This window comes from Phyllostomus discolor, chromosome 13 (genome assembly GCF_004126475.2).
Source record: "Phyllostomus discolor isolate MPI-MPIP mPhyDis1 chromosome 13, mPhyDis1.pri.v3, whole genome shotgun sequence".
Taxonomy (NCBI): Eukaryota; Metazoa; Chordata; class Mammalia; order Chiroptera; family Phyllostomidae; genus Phyllostomus; species Phyllostomus discolor.
In genome coordinates this window covers 26,061,950-26,079,588 of record NC_040915.2, presented here as the reverse complement: position 1 = coordinate 26,079,588, position 17,639 = coordinate 26,061,950, and the positions used below count along the sequence as shown (strand labels likewise).

General features: G+C 43.4%; 1 protein-coding gene across 1 annotated transcript in view; it reads left to right on the top strand.

Moving 5' to 3' along the window:
* Positions 1-12,997: 12,997 nt before the first annotated feature.
* Positions 12,998-17,639, top strand: part of ADAM19 (ADAM metallopeptidase domain 19) — a 78,835-nt gene continuing 74,193 nt past the window's right edge. The window contains exons 1-2 of the mRNA XM_028528426.2: positions 12,998-13,209; positions 16,196-16,281. Of these exons, the coding sequence (XP_028384227.1) occupies positions 13,143-13,209; positions 16,196-16,281 (153 nt within the window). The 5' untranslated portion in view covers positions 12,998-13,142. The remainder of the gene's footprint in view (positions 13,210-16,195; positions 16,282-17,639) is intronic.

The following is a 17,639-nucleotide window of genomic DNA, read 5'->3' as shown; positions in this document are numbered from 1 at the left end:
AAAAGGTACCTCATAAAGTGGAAGAGGATATTTGCATACATATCTGACCGACGGCCTGTACAACTCCCACAAACCAATACGAATAAAACAGACCAGTCAATTAAAAAGATGGGAAATAGACCTGAACAGACTCTTCAGAAAAGAGGGTATCCAAAGCCCAATAATCATTTGAAGACATTTGCAGTGTTATTCATTCTTAAGGAAGTGAAAATTAAAACACAATTGGATATCGACACAGCCATCAGATGTCTGAAATTTTTAAAAAGGGAAAATACTGCTCTGGCCAGGTAGCTCCGTTGGTTACAGTGTCGTCTCGATATACCAAGGCCGCAGGTTGGACCTCCCCCGGTCAGGGCACATGCGAGAATCAACCAGTGAATGCATAAATGAGTAGAACACCCTCTCTGTCTCTTTCTCTCCGTCTGTCTCCCCCGTACCCTCTCTCTCTCTAAAGTCAATATAAATAAATAAATTAATTAATTAATTAAAATACAATAAAAATACCAAGTGAACCCAGAACTCTCTTAAAAAAGCTGGTGGGGTGTAATTTCGTGGAATCATTTTGTTAAACTGTTTACCATCTCCTCTAAAGTGAATAGATACTATGACCCAGCATTCTGTGACCCAGCTGTGTCACTCCTAAGGGTACACCCCAAAGAAACGCAGGCATATGTTAACCAAAAGAACGTGTACGGCAGCACAATTTATAACGGCCTCAGTCTGGAAACTACCCAAAGGCCTGTAATTAGCAGAATAGGTAAGTAACTTGCGGTGCACGCCACTAATAGCACAGCCTGCAGGGTAAGCCATCTATAACTACGTAAACAATATAGTGGAATCTCACAATCATAACAGTAGGCAAAAGACAGGACATCCCAACTCCCCCGGTCCCACTCCCATAAACCATATGCTATGTGACCTCATTTCTACAAAGTACAAAAAGAGGCAAAATTAATCTATGCTATTAGAAACCAGGCTAACAGTTACCCTTCATGGGAGGGGGACTTAGGACCAGAAGGGGTCAAAAGGGGGTTGGTGGGCTGCTGGTCATGTTCTCTTTCTTGATCCGGGTATCAATCATACGGGTGTGGTCAGGTTGTGAAAATAATTGAGCTGTGCGTACGGTGTGTGCACACAATGTGTATATGTATGTTGCATTTCGATACAAAGTTAAACATATAAATAATGCCGCAGCGAACATCCTTGTCGCTATGTCTTTGTAGACATCCTTCTCTGTTTTCGTTTGACTAAATTCCTGGAATTGGGGTTGCTGAGTCAAATGCTGTGAACATTTTACAGGTTTAGGTATGTATTGCCAAGTTGTCAATATTTATCTCTGTCTCCCTGTGCCTAGCACCACGCCGCTGCCTGATAGACATTTGGTACACAGATGAATGGGTGAATAAATGAAGACCTTCTCTCAGTTCCCTGAATGAATCAGGCCCTTTCAAGCCTAAGAGCAGTACTAAGAGCAGTTCCTGTTTGCTCTGTCTGGAACTCTCTTCCCCCATTTTTAAAAAAGATTTTATTTATTCATTTTTTTGGAGAGGGAAGGGAGGGAGAAAGAGAGGGAGAGAGAAACATCAATGTGCAGTTGCTGGGGGTCATGGCCTAGCAACCCAGGCATGTACCCTGACTGGGAATCAAACCTGCGATGCTTTGGTTCGCAGCCCGAGCTCAGTCCACTGAGCTATGCCAGCCAAGGCTTCTTCCCCCATTCTTCATGCCACTGACTCTCAGCTTAAAAGGCACTCAGTGGAGAGCCTTTCCCCACCACACAGTCTAAGGTAGTCCTCCTCTCCTACGTTCTTTCTTAGATCTTCCGGTTTACAAATCCCAGTGTGTAGTTATTATATTTTATTTATTTGTGCAGTTAGTTGCTTCATTATTGCCATCATCCCACCAGACTCTAAGTGCCACAAATGCAGGAGCGACAGGTGTCTCGTCCACTATTGTAACCCCAGCACCTTACACAGTGCCTAGGCTGCAGAAGCCCTTTATATTAGTGAGACATTTTCAGCAACAAGGGACGGACTCCTAACCCAGACAAGCTTAAAAGAAAGAGAAAACAAAAATGGGGGCTCAAGGAAATGAGACGTTCAAGGGGTTGGTTTCCTTTAGATGTGGCTCGATGGACAGCTTCAAACAACATTGTTAGACCCTTGTCTCTCCCTTTCTGCCTCTTGCCACTGTTTGACTTCATTTTCAGACAGGCTTTTCCGTGCAGCGGTACCGAAGAACAGCTCCCAGCCCCAAATTAACCCTGTTGGCCGTCTCAGAAGGAAAGGAAACCGCTTTTTTTAAAAATATATTTTATTGATTATGCTATTACAGTTGTCCCATTTCCCCCCTTCTCTCCCCTCCACCCTGTACCCTATCTCCCACCCACGTTTCCCCCCTTTAGTTCATGTCCATGTGTCATACTTATGAGTTCTTTAGCGCCTACATTTCCCATACTATTCTTGCCCTCCCCCTATCTATTTTCAACCTACCATCTATGCTACTTATTCTCTGTACCTTTTCCCCCTCTCTCCTCCTCCCACCCCCCTGCTGCTAACCCTCCATGTGCCCTCCATTTCTGTGGTTCTGTTCCTGTTCTAGTTGTTTACTTAGTTTCTTTTGGTTTTGCTTTAGGTGTGGTTGTTAATAATTGTGAGTTTGCTGTCCTTTTACTATACATGTCTTTTCTTTATCTTCTTTTCTTAGATAAGTCCCTTTAGCATTTCATAAAATAAGGGCTTGGTGATGATGAACTCCTTTAACTTGACCTTATCTGAGAAGCACTTTATCTGCCCTTCCATTCTGAATGAGAGCTTTGCTGGATAGAGCAATCTGGGATATAGGTCCTTGTCTTTCATGACTTGGAATATTTCTTTCCAGCCCCTTCTTGCCTGTAAGGTCTCTTTGGAGAAATCAGCTGACAGTCTGATGGGAACTCCTTTGTAGGTGACTGTCCCCTTACCTCTTGCTGCTTCTAGGATTCTCTCCTTCGTTTTTACCTTGGCTAATGTAATTATGATGTGCCTTGGTGTGTTTGGAAGCTGCTTTTTGATAGGGCAGTCAGAGTCTTGGGGAAGTTCCTTTGTTCATCGGTCCATCTTGGGGCCACATACCCTTCACTGAGCCAAGCACAGAGGCTGTGGGGATGGAGTTCTATGCTCAGGCCTAGGTTTCTTGACTATCTTCGAGGGGGTGGGTGTGTGGGAGAGGAGGCTTCACCCCACCCAAACCACAAACCCAGATGCGAACAGGTGCAAGACCACCTGGAGTGGAGTTATTTGTCTAGCCTCTCGTCCAGCTTTCCACTCAACCAGCTGCAGGGACTCTGCCCTCTCACTGGGTGTATGCAGCCATTAACCTAAAAACAGCAACCGGGACCTACAAGTAATTGAGCTATTTTCCAGCTAAGTGGGGCCAGCTGAAATTACGTGCTTCCTTGAACCTTGATTGCCATTTTAAATCAGGCAGCATATTGGCATTCCCTGAATGCCTTTGCCTTTTGCAATTTATTTGAGGTTTAGGTGGAGGTCTGCCTTTTGTAACAAACATGGGTGGAGTTCATGTATGATGTTTTCCTCCTTCACAATCTTTCTCCCAAGCTGGGCCTTTTACACAGTTTTCTTGACGTGTTTCAAGATCACCCCCTCCCCCAACCCTTTCTGTTTTATTCACTTCCTTCAGCTTTAAGCAGATCAACCAAAGTTTACCGAGCTAAGTGACAAACAGGCATTTGCTCATTGGTATGCTGAGGCACAGCAGATATATAAACTCACTGCCAGCCTTAGTATTCACTGCCTTGCAGACTCATCACTTGAGCCTTCCAATTTGGCTCCTCTTTCAGGATTTGGCCATGACCTTGAGGGAGCCAGTTCTCTCTTTCTGGACCTTGGTAGCTCTAGCTGTAAGATGAAATAATTACCTTATCTACTGAACAAGTTGGTTTCTGAAGTGTGCCCCAGATCTCTGATCCTAGAATTATCTTCCCCTCCGCATCCTGTCCTTAGCAACTGGTGACGAGAAGGTGACCATTAAGAGTGGGGTGGCTGCACAACCAGCCACATGCTTTGTGGGTCTCCGTACAAAATGAAAATGTGGTCCTCTTGTTGAAAAATTATTAAGAATTTCTAGCTAGCAAGAGCAGAGCATTAAGCTAAGGATGGGGCCTTTCTCAGAGTGGGGTCCTGTGCAGCCACCTGGCTTGCACTTTTGTGAAGCCACCCCCTCACCCCACCCCAGTGCCTGAATGAATCAGACAGGACAACCAGCTCTGCTCGTGCACCTCCTCGATATTCTGTTTTATGTCTCCACACCTTTTGCAGGGATAGCAAAATCAAGTGCCTAGAAAATAAATGAGCCCTGACTGGCATGGCTCAGGTGGCTGGGTGTTGTCTCACAAACCGAAAGGCTGCTGGTTTGATTCCTGGGCAGGGCACGTATCTGGGTTGTGGGTTTGGTCCTTGGTCAGCGCACGTATGAGAGGCAACCAATCGATGTTTCTCTCTCACATTGATGTTTCTCTCCCTCTTTTTTCCCCTCCCTCCAAAAATAAATAAGTAAAATCTTAAAAAAAAGAAAGAAATGGGTGATGTAAACTGGTTGGTGACTAGGACAAAATGGAGAACTAATGTTCTACCTAAAAGGACCAGCTAATACTGATCTCTAGCCAACTGTCACCATAGAGAATTTAAGCCTGCTCTTTCCCATCCTTCTAATTTTTTAAGAGAAGCCAGGATAAGGATCTCTTTAACAATAATAAGTTTACTGATTTCTTTAAATATTGATAACTGTTGAGAAAAATTGTCCAAAGTATGAAAAATGTGGCAAAAGATGACAGCAATTCCTTTCAATGGCGTCCAAGAGCAGTGGTTCTGCAAAGTGCTTTGTTATCAGCAGCATCTGTATCACCTGAGAACAAAGCATCAGCATATGTGTAAAAGCATATATACACACATATATGTATACAGTACACATAGGCATATGTGTGTATATACATGCTTATATACAAGGGACAGGAGGGAGGAAATCGAATTATTTTGTTATTACAAAGTACACTGCCTGTGAAGTGGTAGAGTGTTATTTAAAAATGGACTTGGATTAGCTATGAATTCATTTTGCAAACTGTAGGGCAACCAGTAAAGAAAGGTTTTTGAAAGTACAGCTAATATGCTAAAAGAGAAAATGGAATTATCTAAGATGTTCAAACAAAACCACAAAAGGCAGAAAAAGAGTAGAAGACAAAAAAGAAGGAAAAAGGAACAAGAACAACAAGTAGGAAAACGTAACAAATATGATAGATATTAATCCAACTACATCAATAATCACTTTGAATGTCAATCATCTAAATGCACCAATAAGAAAAGAGATTATCAGAGTGGATCAAAAGCCAAGATCCAATTATATTTTGTACACAAGAAATTCACTTTAGATATAAAGAATATGTAGATTAAAAGTAAATAATGGGAAAATATACCACGCTAACACTATTCAAAGGAAAGCAGGAACAGCTATATTAATTTCAGACAGAGCAAACATCAAACCAAGATAACTTAGCAGGGATAAAAAAGAGTATTACATAATGATAAAGGGGTCAATATTCTAAAACAACCCAACAATCCTTAATGCATCTGCATCTAATGATAGAGCGTCAAACTGGGTGAGGCACAAACTTAGATTTGCAGAGAAAAGATGACTTCACTAACCTAGTTGGAGACTTCAACCTCGTCAGCACAAATGCACAGGTCCAGCAGGCAGAGAATCAGGAAAGATGGTTGGACTCAGCAATGCTATCAATCAGCTGGGTATAACTGATAGCTGTAGACTACATCATCAGCAACAGCAGAATACATATTCTTGTCAAAATTACATGGAAGAGTCACCACTATAGACCACATTCAGAGCCATACAGTACTTCTTAATGAGTTTAAAAGAATAGAAATCATGCAATGTTGACTCTCAGACCACAGTGGAATTAAATTAGAAAAGAATTAGTGGAATTCATGGAGATAAAAGAATATACTTCTAAATAATACAAGACAAAGAAAAAATCTCGAGAGAGAAAATGTTTTGAAATAAATGAAAATGAAAACACAAGTTATCAAATATGTGAGATACAGTGACAGCAATGCTTAGAGGGAAATTTATACCATTTCATGCATATATTAGAAAAGAAGAAAGATCCAAAATCAATAATCTATGCTTCCACCTTAGGAAACTAGAAAAAAAAAGGAGCAAATTAAATCCAAAGTAAGCAGGAGAAAATAAATAATAAAAATTAGAGCAGAAATCAATAAAAATTAAAATAAGAAATTAAAGAAAATCAGTTAAATCAGAAGCTGGTTCTTTGGAAATATCAATAAAATGAATAAGCCTCCAGTTAGGCCAACTAAGAAAGGAGGAAAGAAAACCCAAATTACTAAGAACAGAACTGAAAGAGAGAACATTGCTACAGGTCACAGGGACATTAAAAGGATAATCAGGTCACAGGGACATTAAAAGGAATACTACAAATAACTCTACGTCCACAAATTTGATAACCTAGATGAAAGAGACCAATTGCTTGAAAGACCTAATTTATCAAAGTGACCCAAGAAGAAATAAGCAAACTGAATAGGCCTATATCCATAAAAGAAATTGAATCAATAATTAGTAGCCTTTCAAAACAGAAAGCACCAGACCCAGACGGTTGCACTGGTGAATTGATTAAAGGAAGAAATTATACCAATTCTCTACAATCTGTTCCAGAGGATAGAAGCAGAAGAAATACTTCCTACCTCATTATATGAGGCCAGCATTACCCTGATACCAAACCAGGCAAAGACATTACAAGAAAACTACAGACCAACATCTCTCATGAATATAGATGTAAAATTTCTCAACAAAACGTTAGCAAGTCTAATACAACAATGTCTAAAAAGAATTATGTACCATGACCAAGTGGGATTTGTTCCAGTGTGCAAGGCTGGTTCAACATTCAAAAGCCAATTACAATAATGCAATCTTTCACATTAAACACGCTAAGAAAGAAAATCACACATTAAGAAACTTCATCACCTTCTGCAATTGGCCATTTGATTCTCTCCTCAGTTCCTACCCCTGTCTGTCTTTTCCCCCACCACCCCTTGCCCTAATTGTTATAGCGGCAACTTTGTCTTAGGAATCTATGTGTTTGTAGATTCTAGAAAATGCCAGGCACATAGTAAGTGCTCAATAAATGCTATTGGATGAATGATTTCAAGAGCTTTATGGGTTGTCCAAGGGTTGGGGGGATTTGCTTTTTCTCTGGATTTTTCTTTTTAGGGGAAAAAACCAGAACTAAAGACTAATATCTTGAACATAATCAAGAGACTTGAGTAAAAGACCCTCCTTAGGTTCTAATTCCTTCTATCAAAATGGATTCAATAATCCTGACCTGGCTCCTTCATGGAGTATCTGAAGAGCAAGAGAGTTGCTGGGAAACCACACATCTATTAGAATGGCTAAAATCAAAAGAACCAGCAATACCAAGTCCTGACGAGGATGCAGAGCAACTGGAACTCTCATACATTGCTAGTGGGGATGCAGAATCATACAGCCACTTTGCAAAATACTGTTTCTGGTTTCTTACAAAGTTAAGTGAGTATTTAACCATGAGATACAGCAAGTCCACTCTTAGTTTTGACCCTGGAAAAATGAAAACTTATATTCACACACAACTTGCATATTTACAAGTATAGTGACTTTATTCATAAACATCAAAAACTGGAAACACCCAAATGTTCTTCAACTGGTGAGTGGATAAATTAACTCTTGTACATCCACACAATAGAACACTACTGAACAGTAAAAAGGGAACTATTGATACATAGGCAACGTGCACTGTGCTGAACAAAAGAAGCCGGACTCCGAGGGCTACATTTTGTATGGTTCCATATATGTATGACAACACTGTAAGAACATACAGCAGATCAGTGATTACAGGGTTTGGGAGTGGGCAGGAGACAGGAAGGAAGTTTTGGGGTGATTTTGATTGTGGAATTTGATCATATGCATTTGCCAAAACTCATAGCCGTGTACACTAAAAAAATTGGAGCATGCTGATGTATAGAAATTATACCCGAATAAACCAAACTTCAAAAAAAAGTGCTAGTTCCCGGGAAGATGATGGCAAAGTTCTCACAGGGCCAACGTCATGCTCAGAGTAAGGGCCCATGAAGACAATTCACCCAGGAGCAACTCGGGAGTCTGTGCAGAGCCAGAATGAAATGACTATTATTAATCACTTAGGTCATAATTTATTATTTAATAAACAATGTAGTGTGCCTTCCCCATGCTGGGAGGCTGAGACCAGAACAAGGTCCAGCCCCTATTCAGAAGGGCCTAACTGTGGAGTGGGGGCAGGGTACAGAAAAGACAATTAAGATATCACATGAATCATTATCTTTGATAATAATGAAAGAATCAGTATATAATTAGACTCTTTGCACATCACCCAACTAAAAGCACAAGCTAAGCATTATAAATATGCTCCGCATGCCTTTACTGAGTAGCAGTAGATTGAAGATAATAAAAGCTAGCATTCGATTGCTTACTATGTGAGGGGCACTGTGCTAAGCACCTATTTAAGCCTCACAAAAACTCTATGAGCTATGTTGGATGAATTAAAAAAGCCTGGAGGTTTTGCTAGAAATAAATGATACAGATTTATTCAAGGGCCTTGGAGTTTGCAATCTGGAACACAGGCGAAACCCCAGAAGCGTTCCAAAGAAGAAAGAAAAGTTAAAGGTTATTATCGTAAAAAGTATGTCCTTGAGAGTTACCAGTCCTGCACGCTGGGCTCTAGGATCGCTCCGGGACTGTTCTGAGTCAGATGTCAGGCGGACAGGGTGACAGGAGCCAGGAGTTCTGGCCAGTCAGGGGCGTCTGGGTAATGGATGTCCAGGGGATGTGTCTGTTGAGTCATTCAGGGGACAATCAGATGGTCTGGATACGAAGGTCCTTCGGTGTGTAGAGACTTACCTGAAGTCAGATGTATATCCAGGCAGTGACTCAAGACAGGAAAAGTTAAAAAAATAAATTAAGTTCCTGGGGCTAGTTGGAACAAAAATGGACTCTTTCCTTCTGCCTCAACCTTCTTCATACTGTTAATAATTTTAGCTGCTTGATTAAAGTGACTTCATTTTATATATTCCCTATCATCCATCTCTGTTTCCTCAGCTAGGAACTATCATTATCAATCAGCATCCTTTATAGAGGAGGCAACAAAGTCACAGAAGTTTGCTTTCTTTTTTTTTTTTTTTTTGGCCCCTGGTCCCCTAGCTGGTCAAGGAGAGCAAAGGGACTACTTAACCCCGGGCAGGATGGCCGCCTCCAAACCATGATGGTGTACTCTAGAGGGGCACAGTGGTGGGGGTCACCTGGACTCCCCAAGTTTGGAACTGGTTCCTGTCAGTAACTCTGCCTCAGTTCCCCTAACATTGGAGGAGAGAGGCCAAGCATGTGAAACTTTCTAGAACACCAGGATAAACCATCATTGCTTCTGAGTTCTTTTCCTGTGTTTACTATTTACCCACCTACCCCCACTACTAAAGTCATACCTAAGCATTGTAGAAAATGAAAAAGGCAAAAAAAAAAAAAAACAAAACAAATGTAAGAAAGAAAAAAACAAGACAAACAAAATCCAAAACAACCCTCAAACAAACCAAACCAAAAGATTTTACTCATTCATAGTCTCATCACCCAGAGGTGACCACTGCAAACATGTTGGCACGTTTCCTTCTAGTCTTTTTAAAAATGTCTTTTATTTACATAGCTGAGGTCATACCTAAATGTAATTTCGGACTTTGCTTTTCTTCACTTAACATCAGAGGATACAATTTTTTTAATGTTATTTTAAATGACTGCATAATAATCCATCATATGGATATTTTGTAATTTATTAACTGTTCCTCCACAATTAGATGTTTAAGTTGTTTCCAGTATTTTCAGTATTATAAATAACACCACTATGAACATTCTAGTTCATAAATCTTTGTATGCATTGCAGATTATTTTTTTAGGATGGTTTCCCAGAAATGTAATTAGTAGGTTAAATGTCATGAATAATTTAAAGATTATGTAGAGAAATATAGTATGTTTTATAAACAACAAATACAGCCTTTAAAAATAAATGGGCAGGCTTCCAGGGGTCAAAAGTTGTGTATATGTTTATTCCTGTGTATAAGGGTGAGAGGGATACATGAGAGACAAAACAGATACTTTCTCACTCCTTGGCCAGAGTTCGATAATCCCTGGACTTTTTCTCTTGTGAGCTACTTCCCAATTGGGGGGCAGGGGGTACATGCTGATTAAATATTGATCTGCTGAGTGCCAGCAAATGGAAGCAAAGTTCAAGTATGGCGCTTGTATACCTTTTGCAAGGAGATGCTCCATAGAATCAGTTAGCCTTGGCCCTTCAGCATTTTTCACCGGGTACAGCGCTGTCACCACCATTATCTCAACAGCTTCTCACAGCTTCTGGGTGGGATGGATTGGGGCAACCCTTCCCATTGCCAGGTCATTGCCAGGTCATTCACCATCAGCATGGTGAAACCTTCACTCCCAATGTAACCATACTAGGAGACAGGGCTAATAGGACACCAAGGTGTCCCTATAAGGTGACCCATGCAGTTAACCAGCCCTTTTAACAGAAACCAGGAATAGAGATGCGATTGCTGTATTTTGCCATGTATAATGTACACCCATGTTTTTTGGCCCAAACTTGCAGGGAAAAAAAACCCTTTCATTTTAATTCTTTTTTTAATCAGATTTTTTTCTTTTTTTTTTTTAGATATGGAAGTGGTTTTTTAAAGATTTTATTTATTTATTTTTTTAGAGAGGGAGGGGAGGGAGAGAGAAGCATCAATGTGCGGTTGCTGGGGGCCATGGCCTGCAACCCAGGCATATGCCCTGACTTGGAATCGAACCTGTGATGCTTTGGTTGAGCAGCCCATGCTCAATCCACTGAGCCATGCCAGCCAGGGCTCATTTTAATTCTTTAATTCAATTATGTATTTATTTATATTTAGAAACAAAACCAAATATCATATTCCAGGGTATTATTTTGCATAAGGATATCATTATTGCTTTCTAGAGTTACACTTTTAGTGCATTAGTATAAGTAAAAGAATTAAAAACATTTATATAGATATGGAATTAGTACTACCCGTGTATAATGCACACCCTTATTTTTCGCTCAAAAATTTGGGTGAAAAAGTGCATCATACACAGCAAAATATGGATATATCAGCAGAGACTGCCAGTTTGGACCAAAGAGAACAGAGTCAGGATGAAATAAAGTCTTCTAGACTTCTGGGATTCTACAGGACAGAACGATAGAGCCACTGAGTACGCTTTGTCCTTCAAGGAAGTGGAAAAATGACCCTGAAGATGATTCAGAGATGCTCAGGGCCACCATTCCCCCTCTATATGCCTGGAGGACAAGGCGCTTGTTTTCTTGGTTTCTGAGACCGGGTGCCCCTCCAGGTATTGGGAGCCAGGCTGTTCCCGTCTAGTGCCTCAAGGGGCAGGGCTGCCGCGAAAAGCCCCAGGGGTGGGGCTGCTGCAGAGCAGAGGGGCCAAGGCCACTGCCGAGGGCCTTGGGGATGGATGACTCGACCACCTCAGTGTGCCTGCAAAGCTGAGCATCCAGTCAGAGGACTGTTCTAGAGCTTTAATATTTAGTACAATTTGCCTTGCTAGGTTTTGGGACTTGCTCTAAACCTATCACCCCTTTCTTTCTGATTTCTCCCTTTTGGAAATGGGGATAACTATCCTATAATCTCCATTTCAGAAGCAAGTAAGTTGTCTGGTTTTGACCAATTCACAGATGGAGAGGACTTTTGCCTCAGGATGAACCACACACAGAGTCCCACCCATATCTGAGCAGAGTAGATACTTCGATGAGACATTGGACTTGGAGTTGATGCCGGAATGGGTTAAGACTTTGGGGGCTACTGGGACGCAGTGATTATATTCTGCATGCAAGAAGGGTGTGCGTTTTGGGGACCAGAGGATGGCATATTAGGAGCTGAACTGTATCTACCGAAATTCATATGTCGAAGACCTTATCCCCAGTATGACTGTATTTGGAGCTAATAGAACCGTTAAAGAGGCACCTGACCTTGGGCAAATTAGCTTCTCAAGTCTGGTTTTCTCATCTGGAAAACAGGACACTATTAGTACCTGCCCTAGAAGATTATGGGGCTAATTAAAAGAGATGATGTATGCAGAGTTCCTGGCACATATTAAAGGACAATAAAAAGTAGTTCTTTTCCGAGATTAATTAATTAAGTAAGTTAATGGATGTAAAGTGCTGAGGACAGTGTCTGGAACTTACTAAGTGCTATGTCAGCCTCAGTTATCACTAGCATTGAAGCAGAGAGTAAGCCCTCCAAAGCCTTAAATCCTAACCACCCCACATTCCGGTGTTCCCCCAATTGAGATTACAGACTTCCCCTCCCCAGTGTGCTTCTCTGAGCCATTTTCTCGGCCTGGGGCTCCAGTCCTCCCCGTCCCTAGCTCGGATGTCATCTTTGGGAGCCCTCTCTTCCCCGCCCTCCCTCTTCTCCCAGTCAGAAGGAATGGCTCCTTGATTTGTGTTCTGCTAAGAAAACAACTCTATATAGCACTTAGTTCTTTGTGTCTGGTGGTTCCGTTAACTCTTTCGAAGCCTCCCTCCCAGAGTGGATGCCTCTGGGGACTGGTGCGGTTGAGTAACCTCTGAGTGTCACCCAAGGCGTCTGGGACAGTGCGGGACACAGGAAACTGGCTGCTGTGCAGAGACGGGTCTGGTTTAACTCTTGCAAGCCCAAGTCCAGGACTCTCCCCAGGCCGCGCCCCACCGTCAGTGAATCCTGGCGGCCCAGCTCCGAGTCACCTGAGCCAGCGGACTCCCCAGGGGTCCCACCGGCTCCGCCCCTGGCTGTCCCTCCCACCCCTCTGGGCGGGCCCGTCCCCTCCTCCACCTCCGCAGGGCGGAGCGTCTCGCTGATGGCTGGGAGCCGGGCTGGGAGCCGGGCTCGGAGGCACTGGGCGGTCAGTGGGTTCCAGACGCGTCGCCGGCTGGTTGGGGTGCTGGCATGGCCGCGTGCTTGTGAGTGCGGAGCGCGCGAGGGGCCGCTGCCACCATGCCCAGGGGTGCGGGTGCCGCCGGGCTGTGCCTGCTGGCGCTCGCCCTGCCGGTGTGGAGCAGAAGTAAGTGGCCGGGCAAGAGATGGCTGGGGTGGGGATGGAGGCGGGCGGGCTAGGTGGCCCTCAGACCTGGGAGCTGCCCCTCGCAACTCCTCCGGGCTGCGTCCCTGAGGTCCCCCAGCCCGGGATCCTGGCTTTGTTCCCACGTTGCACGCCCTGGGAGGTGGTAGAGGTTCTGAGCAAGAAGAAAACAGCGGGTCCCCTCCCTGGCTTCCCTCCCTCTCTCCCTCCCTCCCTCTCTCTTTCCTCTGGTTTTTTTTTTTTTTTTTTTTTTCCTCCTCCTGCTTTTGGCTTCTCTTTCCGCTGCTTTTCTAGTCTCTCCTCTTTTCTCCAGTCTTTGTGTGTGTGTGTGTTCCTATAAATATATACTGATAAAGCTGGAGCCATACCATATGTACAGTTTTGTGCTTGCATTTTCTACTTCACATAATGAGCATTTCTCACATCATTAAATTCTCAAAAAACAGGATTTTAATGACTACATTCCACCAAGAAATTGCAGAAGTATAATCTTCCAAAAGTTAAAACCATGACTCGCATCCAAATATAGGATGAATGGGTGGCAAAGATTTGTGCGGGTCATTAATGAGGCAGTGAATGGGGTGGCAAAGCTGGTTCAAAGCGCTAGAGGAACGGGGCTGGGGGGGCTGGGGTGGGGGTGGGGGGGGGAGACAGGCGCTGGAGGAAGAATGTTGAAACCTTGTGCTGGGACAGAGGCAAAAGTGGTCAGTGCCCCCACACCACAGCCAGGGCCAAACAACCAGGACCCTTCGTTATCTTTCTACTATCCTGAAGTCATTTGCATCTCCATCGGTCAGAAATCTACAGTTGACCCGTAAGTGAGTATAGTCTTTTAATTAATATAGTACGTTTAAAAAGTCAGACAAAGATACATTCCCCCTGATCATTCAGTGATGGATGGCAGGGCCTGTTAAACAATGCTACAGTGTGGTATTGAAAGGATGTCCTGCTTTCACTTTGCCTTATTTCCAAATTTTGAACAATTTTTCTTAAAATGTCCTGTGGTCCTTCATCATGGAGCCTTTAGATTGCTTTCAGCCTGTTTTATGTCATAGGGATCATTTCATTTTTAGATATTCCATGAAATGTCATATAATTCTTTTTTTTTTTTTTTTTTTTTTTGCAAACAATCTAGACAATCAGAGCCGCCAGAGCAGGAACTGTGCTTCTCGGTGGCTCTGCGAATGTGGAGCACCTAGCATACTGCCTGGCACGCGGTTCAGTACTCAGAAAACATGTAAAATGAGTAAAATGCATTGCTTCTGATTTTTTTTACCAATGTGATGAAACTAATGCACGTCTAATGAGATTAGTTTTAGGATATGTTTTGATGGAGAATATGTCATCACTAATCTGAAAGGAAAGTTAATCACTCATAATCACACCCCTCTAACAAAACAACCATGTCGCTCCATCACTCAGTACATTCTGTGTCATTGATATGGTTGGTTTAGACAGAATAGATTTTGGAGTCCTCACCCTCACCCCCAGGAGTCCTCTGGGTTTGGCCTATTCTTACAGAGACTAGGTCCTGGGAAATGACCACTTTCTTAAGATTGTCTGGCCCTAACTGGTGTGGCTCAGTGGGTTGGGCGTTGTCCCACAAACCAAAAGGTTGCTGGTTCAATTCCCATCAGGGCACATGCCTGGTCACTACCTCATGGGGCTAGGTTGGGGGTGTGCAAGAGGCAACTGATCAATGTTTCTCCTTCACATCAATGTTTCTCTCCTTCTCTAAAAAATAAATAAATAAAATCTTTGAAAAAAAAAGAGAGTGTCTGCAACCCGTATTTGAGGTTGCCACTGCCTGGACCAAGTCTTTCTTCACACAAGTTTCAATTTGCCTTTCTTAAAAAATAGGAATCCTGCAACCTACATCCGGGGTTGTTGTGAAGATGAAGGAGAACTGGGTGGTGAGATTGATTTGGAAAGTGGGAAGTGAGAGCCAAAGGTGGATTTCCCATTAGGAGGAAGCTCAGGTCCGTGCTAGGATGCTCTGTGGATTGAGAAGTAATTTCACAGTGACTCTCCCCAGGTAATGCTGTGAGATGGGCAGGCAGGTATCATTTTCATCGTACAGACGAGAAAACTGAAGCTCAATTGAAATAATACTCATGGGCTTGACCTCCAGAATATGCCCAGAATCCAACCACTTCATTCTTCTCCACTGATGTCATGCTAGTCCGAGGCACCATCATCTCTGACCAGGCTGGGCTCTTGCGAGTCTCCAGTTCTGCCCTGTGCTTCTACTCTCACTCTCCCTGCCACGCCTCACCCCCACCCCCCCCAGTCAGCACCCAGCAGGCTGAACAATCTTTTAAATACTGAATACAGATCCTATTGCCCTGTGTTGAAATCTTCCAGTGCCTTCCACGTCTACTTACAATAAAATCAAGACACTTTCCATGGCCTCTGTGATATCAGATCCATGGCTGTCTTGCTGGCCACGTCTACTACCAACTTCCCCCCTCATTTACTAGGACTCAAGCTACCTTTACCTTCTGCTGCTTTGGTAAACCGGCCAAGTCTGCTTCTGCTTCTGCAGGGTCGTTGTGCCTGCTGGTTCCTCTGCCTGGGGCACCCTTCTTCCAGATCTTTGCATGGCTGCCTTCTGGTTGGTCCCTCAATCAAATGCCATCTTTGCTGACCACCCTGTCTAAAATAGGGAACCCCTCTTCAGTGTCTCTTTATGCCCTGACCCTTTTGTACCATTTGAGAATATTTGTGTGGTATCTATCTCCCACCTCTAGAAGATGTACTTGGTGAGGAGTACAGAGACCTTGCCACCTGTTTGGCACTGTATTACCAACACCTAGCAGAGCACCTGACCCATAAGTGCCAAGAGCCTGGAATCCAGCAGATCTTCTAATGACCCAAGATGGGGTGCTTCCCAGTTGGAAGGGCATGCCGGGCTTAGCTAGGGTGCAGAGGTCTGGGACTCCAATGGTTGTGTTTCTTGTATCGACAGGAGGAAGTGGGGAGGGCAGCCCCCCTCTACAGCATGAACTAATAATACCTCAGTGGAAGACTGCAGAAAGCCCCATGGGCGAAAAGGTAAGACCAAAAGCTCTCATTTTCAGAGGCAAGAGTTGACAACTCCACTGTGGGAGGCTTGGGCCACCTACTCCACTGTCATCACCAATAGTTCCATCTGACCCACTCTATCCTGTCTGTCATTTTTAGAATCCCACATGGGACTTCCCTTCATCGTGTGACAGATTTGTAGAACATGTTCAAATGCTGTTAGTTGAGGAAATGAAAACCCATGTTCATGCTGATACAAACTAAGTGAAAATATGTGTCACAAAAACCACCAACTTATTTGGAATTGATTAAACATCGTCATTGTTGTTCTTGCTCTGCGTAATCCATGCTTTATTTTATTGATGAGGTGATGCACTTGGAGAGAAAATGCTAATCCAAACTATTTTTTAAATAAGAGGCCAGGTAGGGACCTAGTCCTGGGCAATATATAGCTTGCAATCCAATGGGCATCTTGGGCCACAGCACCAGCAAAATGCACAGGCTTTATCAAGGAGCTCGGGGAGAAGACAGAAAACACTCCTCTGTCCTTGCAGAGAGGGCCCGTGCATGTAGGATGTCCTTTGTGGCTCTGGTTTTACAGGGGAGAGCTGGAAGGGAAGATGAGGTTGTTGACCTTCCACTTTCCGAACTCCAGTTTCCTCATTGATAAAGTAGGGCTGAGAGGGAATGAGAAAGGAGAGGGCTGGGGAGGGCGGGTAGTGAGTACGACCTCTTCGGTTTCAATGGGTCAGTGATTTATTGGGCAACATATACGAGCAAGATTATAGCAGGGGAGAGAGGAGAGAGCTGTGTCAGGAAAGATCTCAGACTCTGTGGCTTTTGAGTCCAGAAGGGTAAGTGGAGAGGGAGCATGCCTGCAATCTTTATTGTTACGGTTAGGGTCATCTTGACATGTTAAAAAAAATGCCCCAATTTGTATTTACTAAGAGAACTTACAGCAAGCATTTTGGGACAAATGAAAAGCAAGTGGCATTTTACCCTAAAGACAATACACGCATTGAATTCATTTCATCAAAAAGTAAGAAAGGCTGAAAATAGCTTCAGGAAAAGCCTGGACAAATTAATGGATGGCCATCCTCGGGCAGGTTATTTTTAAAGATTCAGATCCCAGATCGTCCAACCTATCCGCTGTTGCCGAGGAGTGTCTCTGATACTCTTCGTAGAGGCCTCTCCGTTCCGCCCAGATGTGGGGTGCTGGGCATCCTCAGGAAGGGTTTGGGAAACAAAGCGGAGCCCCAGATCCTGTCTTTGTTCCCAGCCATTGTCTGCCCAGAATCATGGCGTTTCCTAGGAATAGTCATCCCAGGGCCTGGCACCATAAGTATTTGTTGAATGAACAAATGAAGGAATGTCAGGGGGAGGGGGAG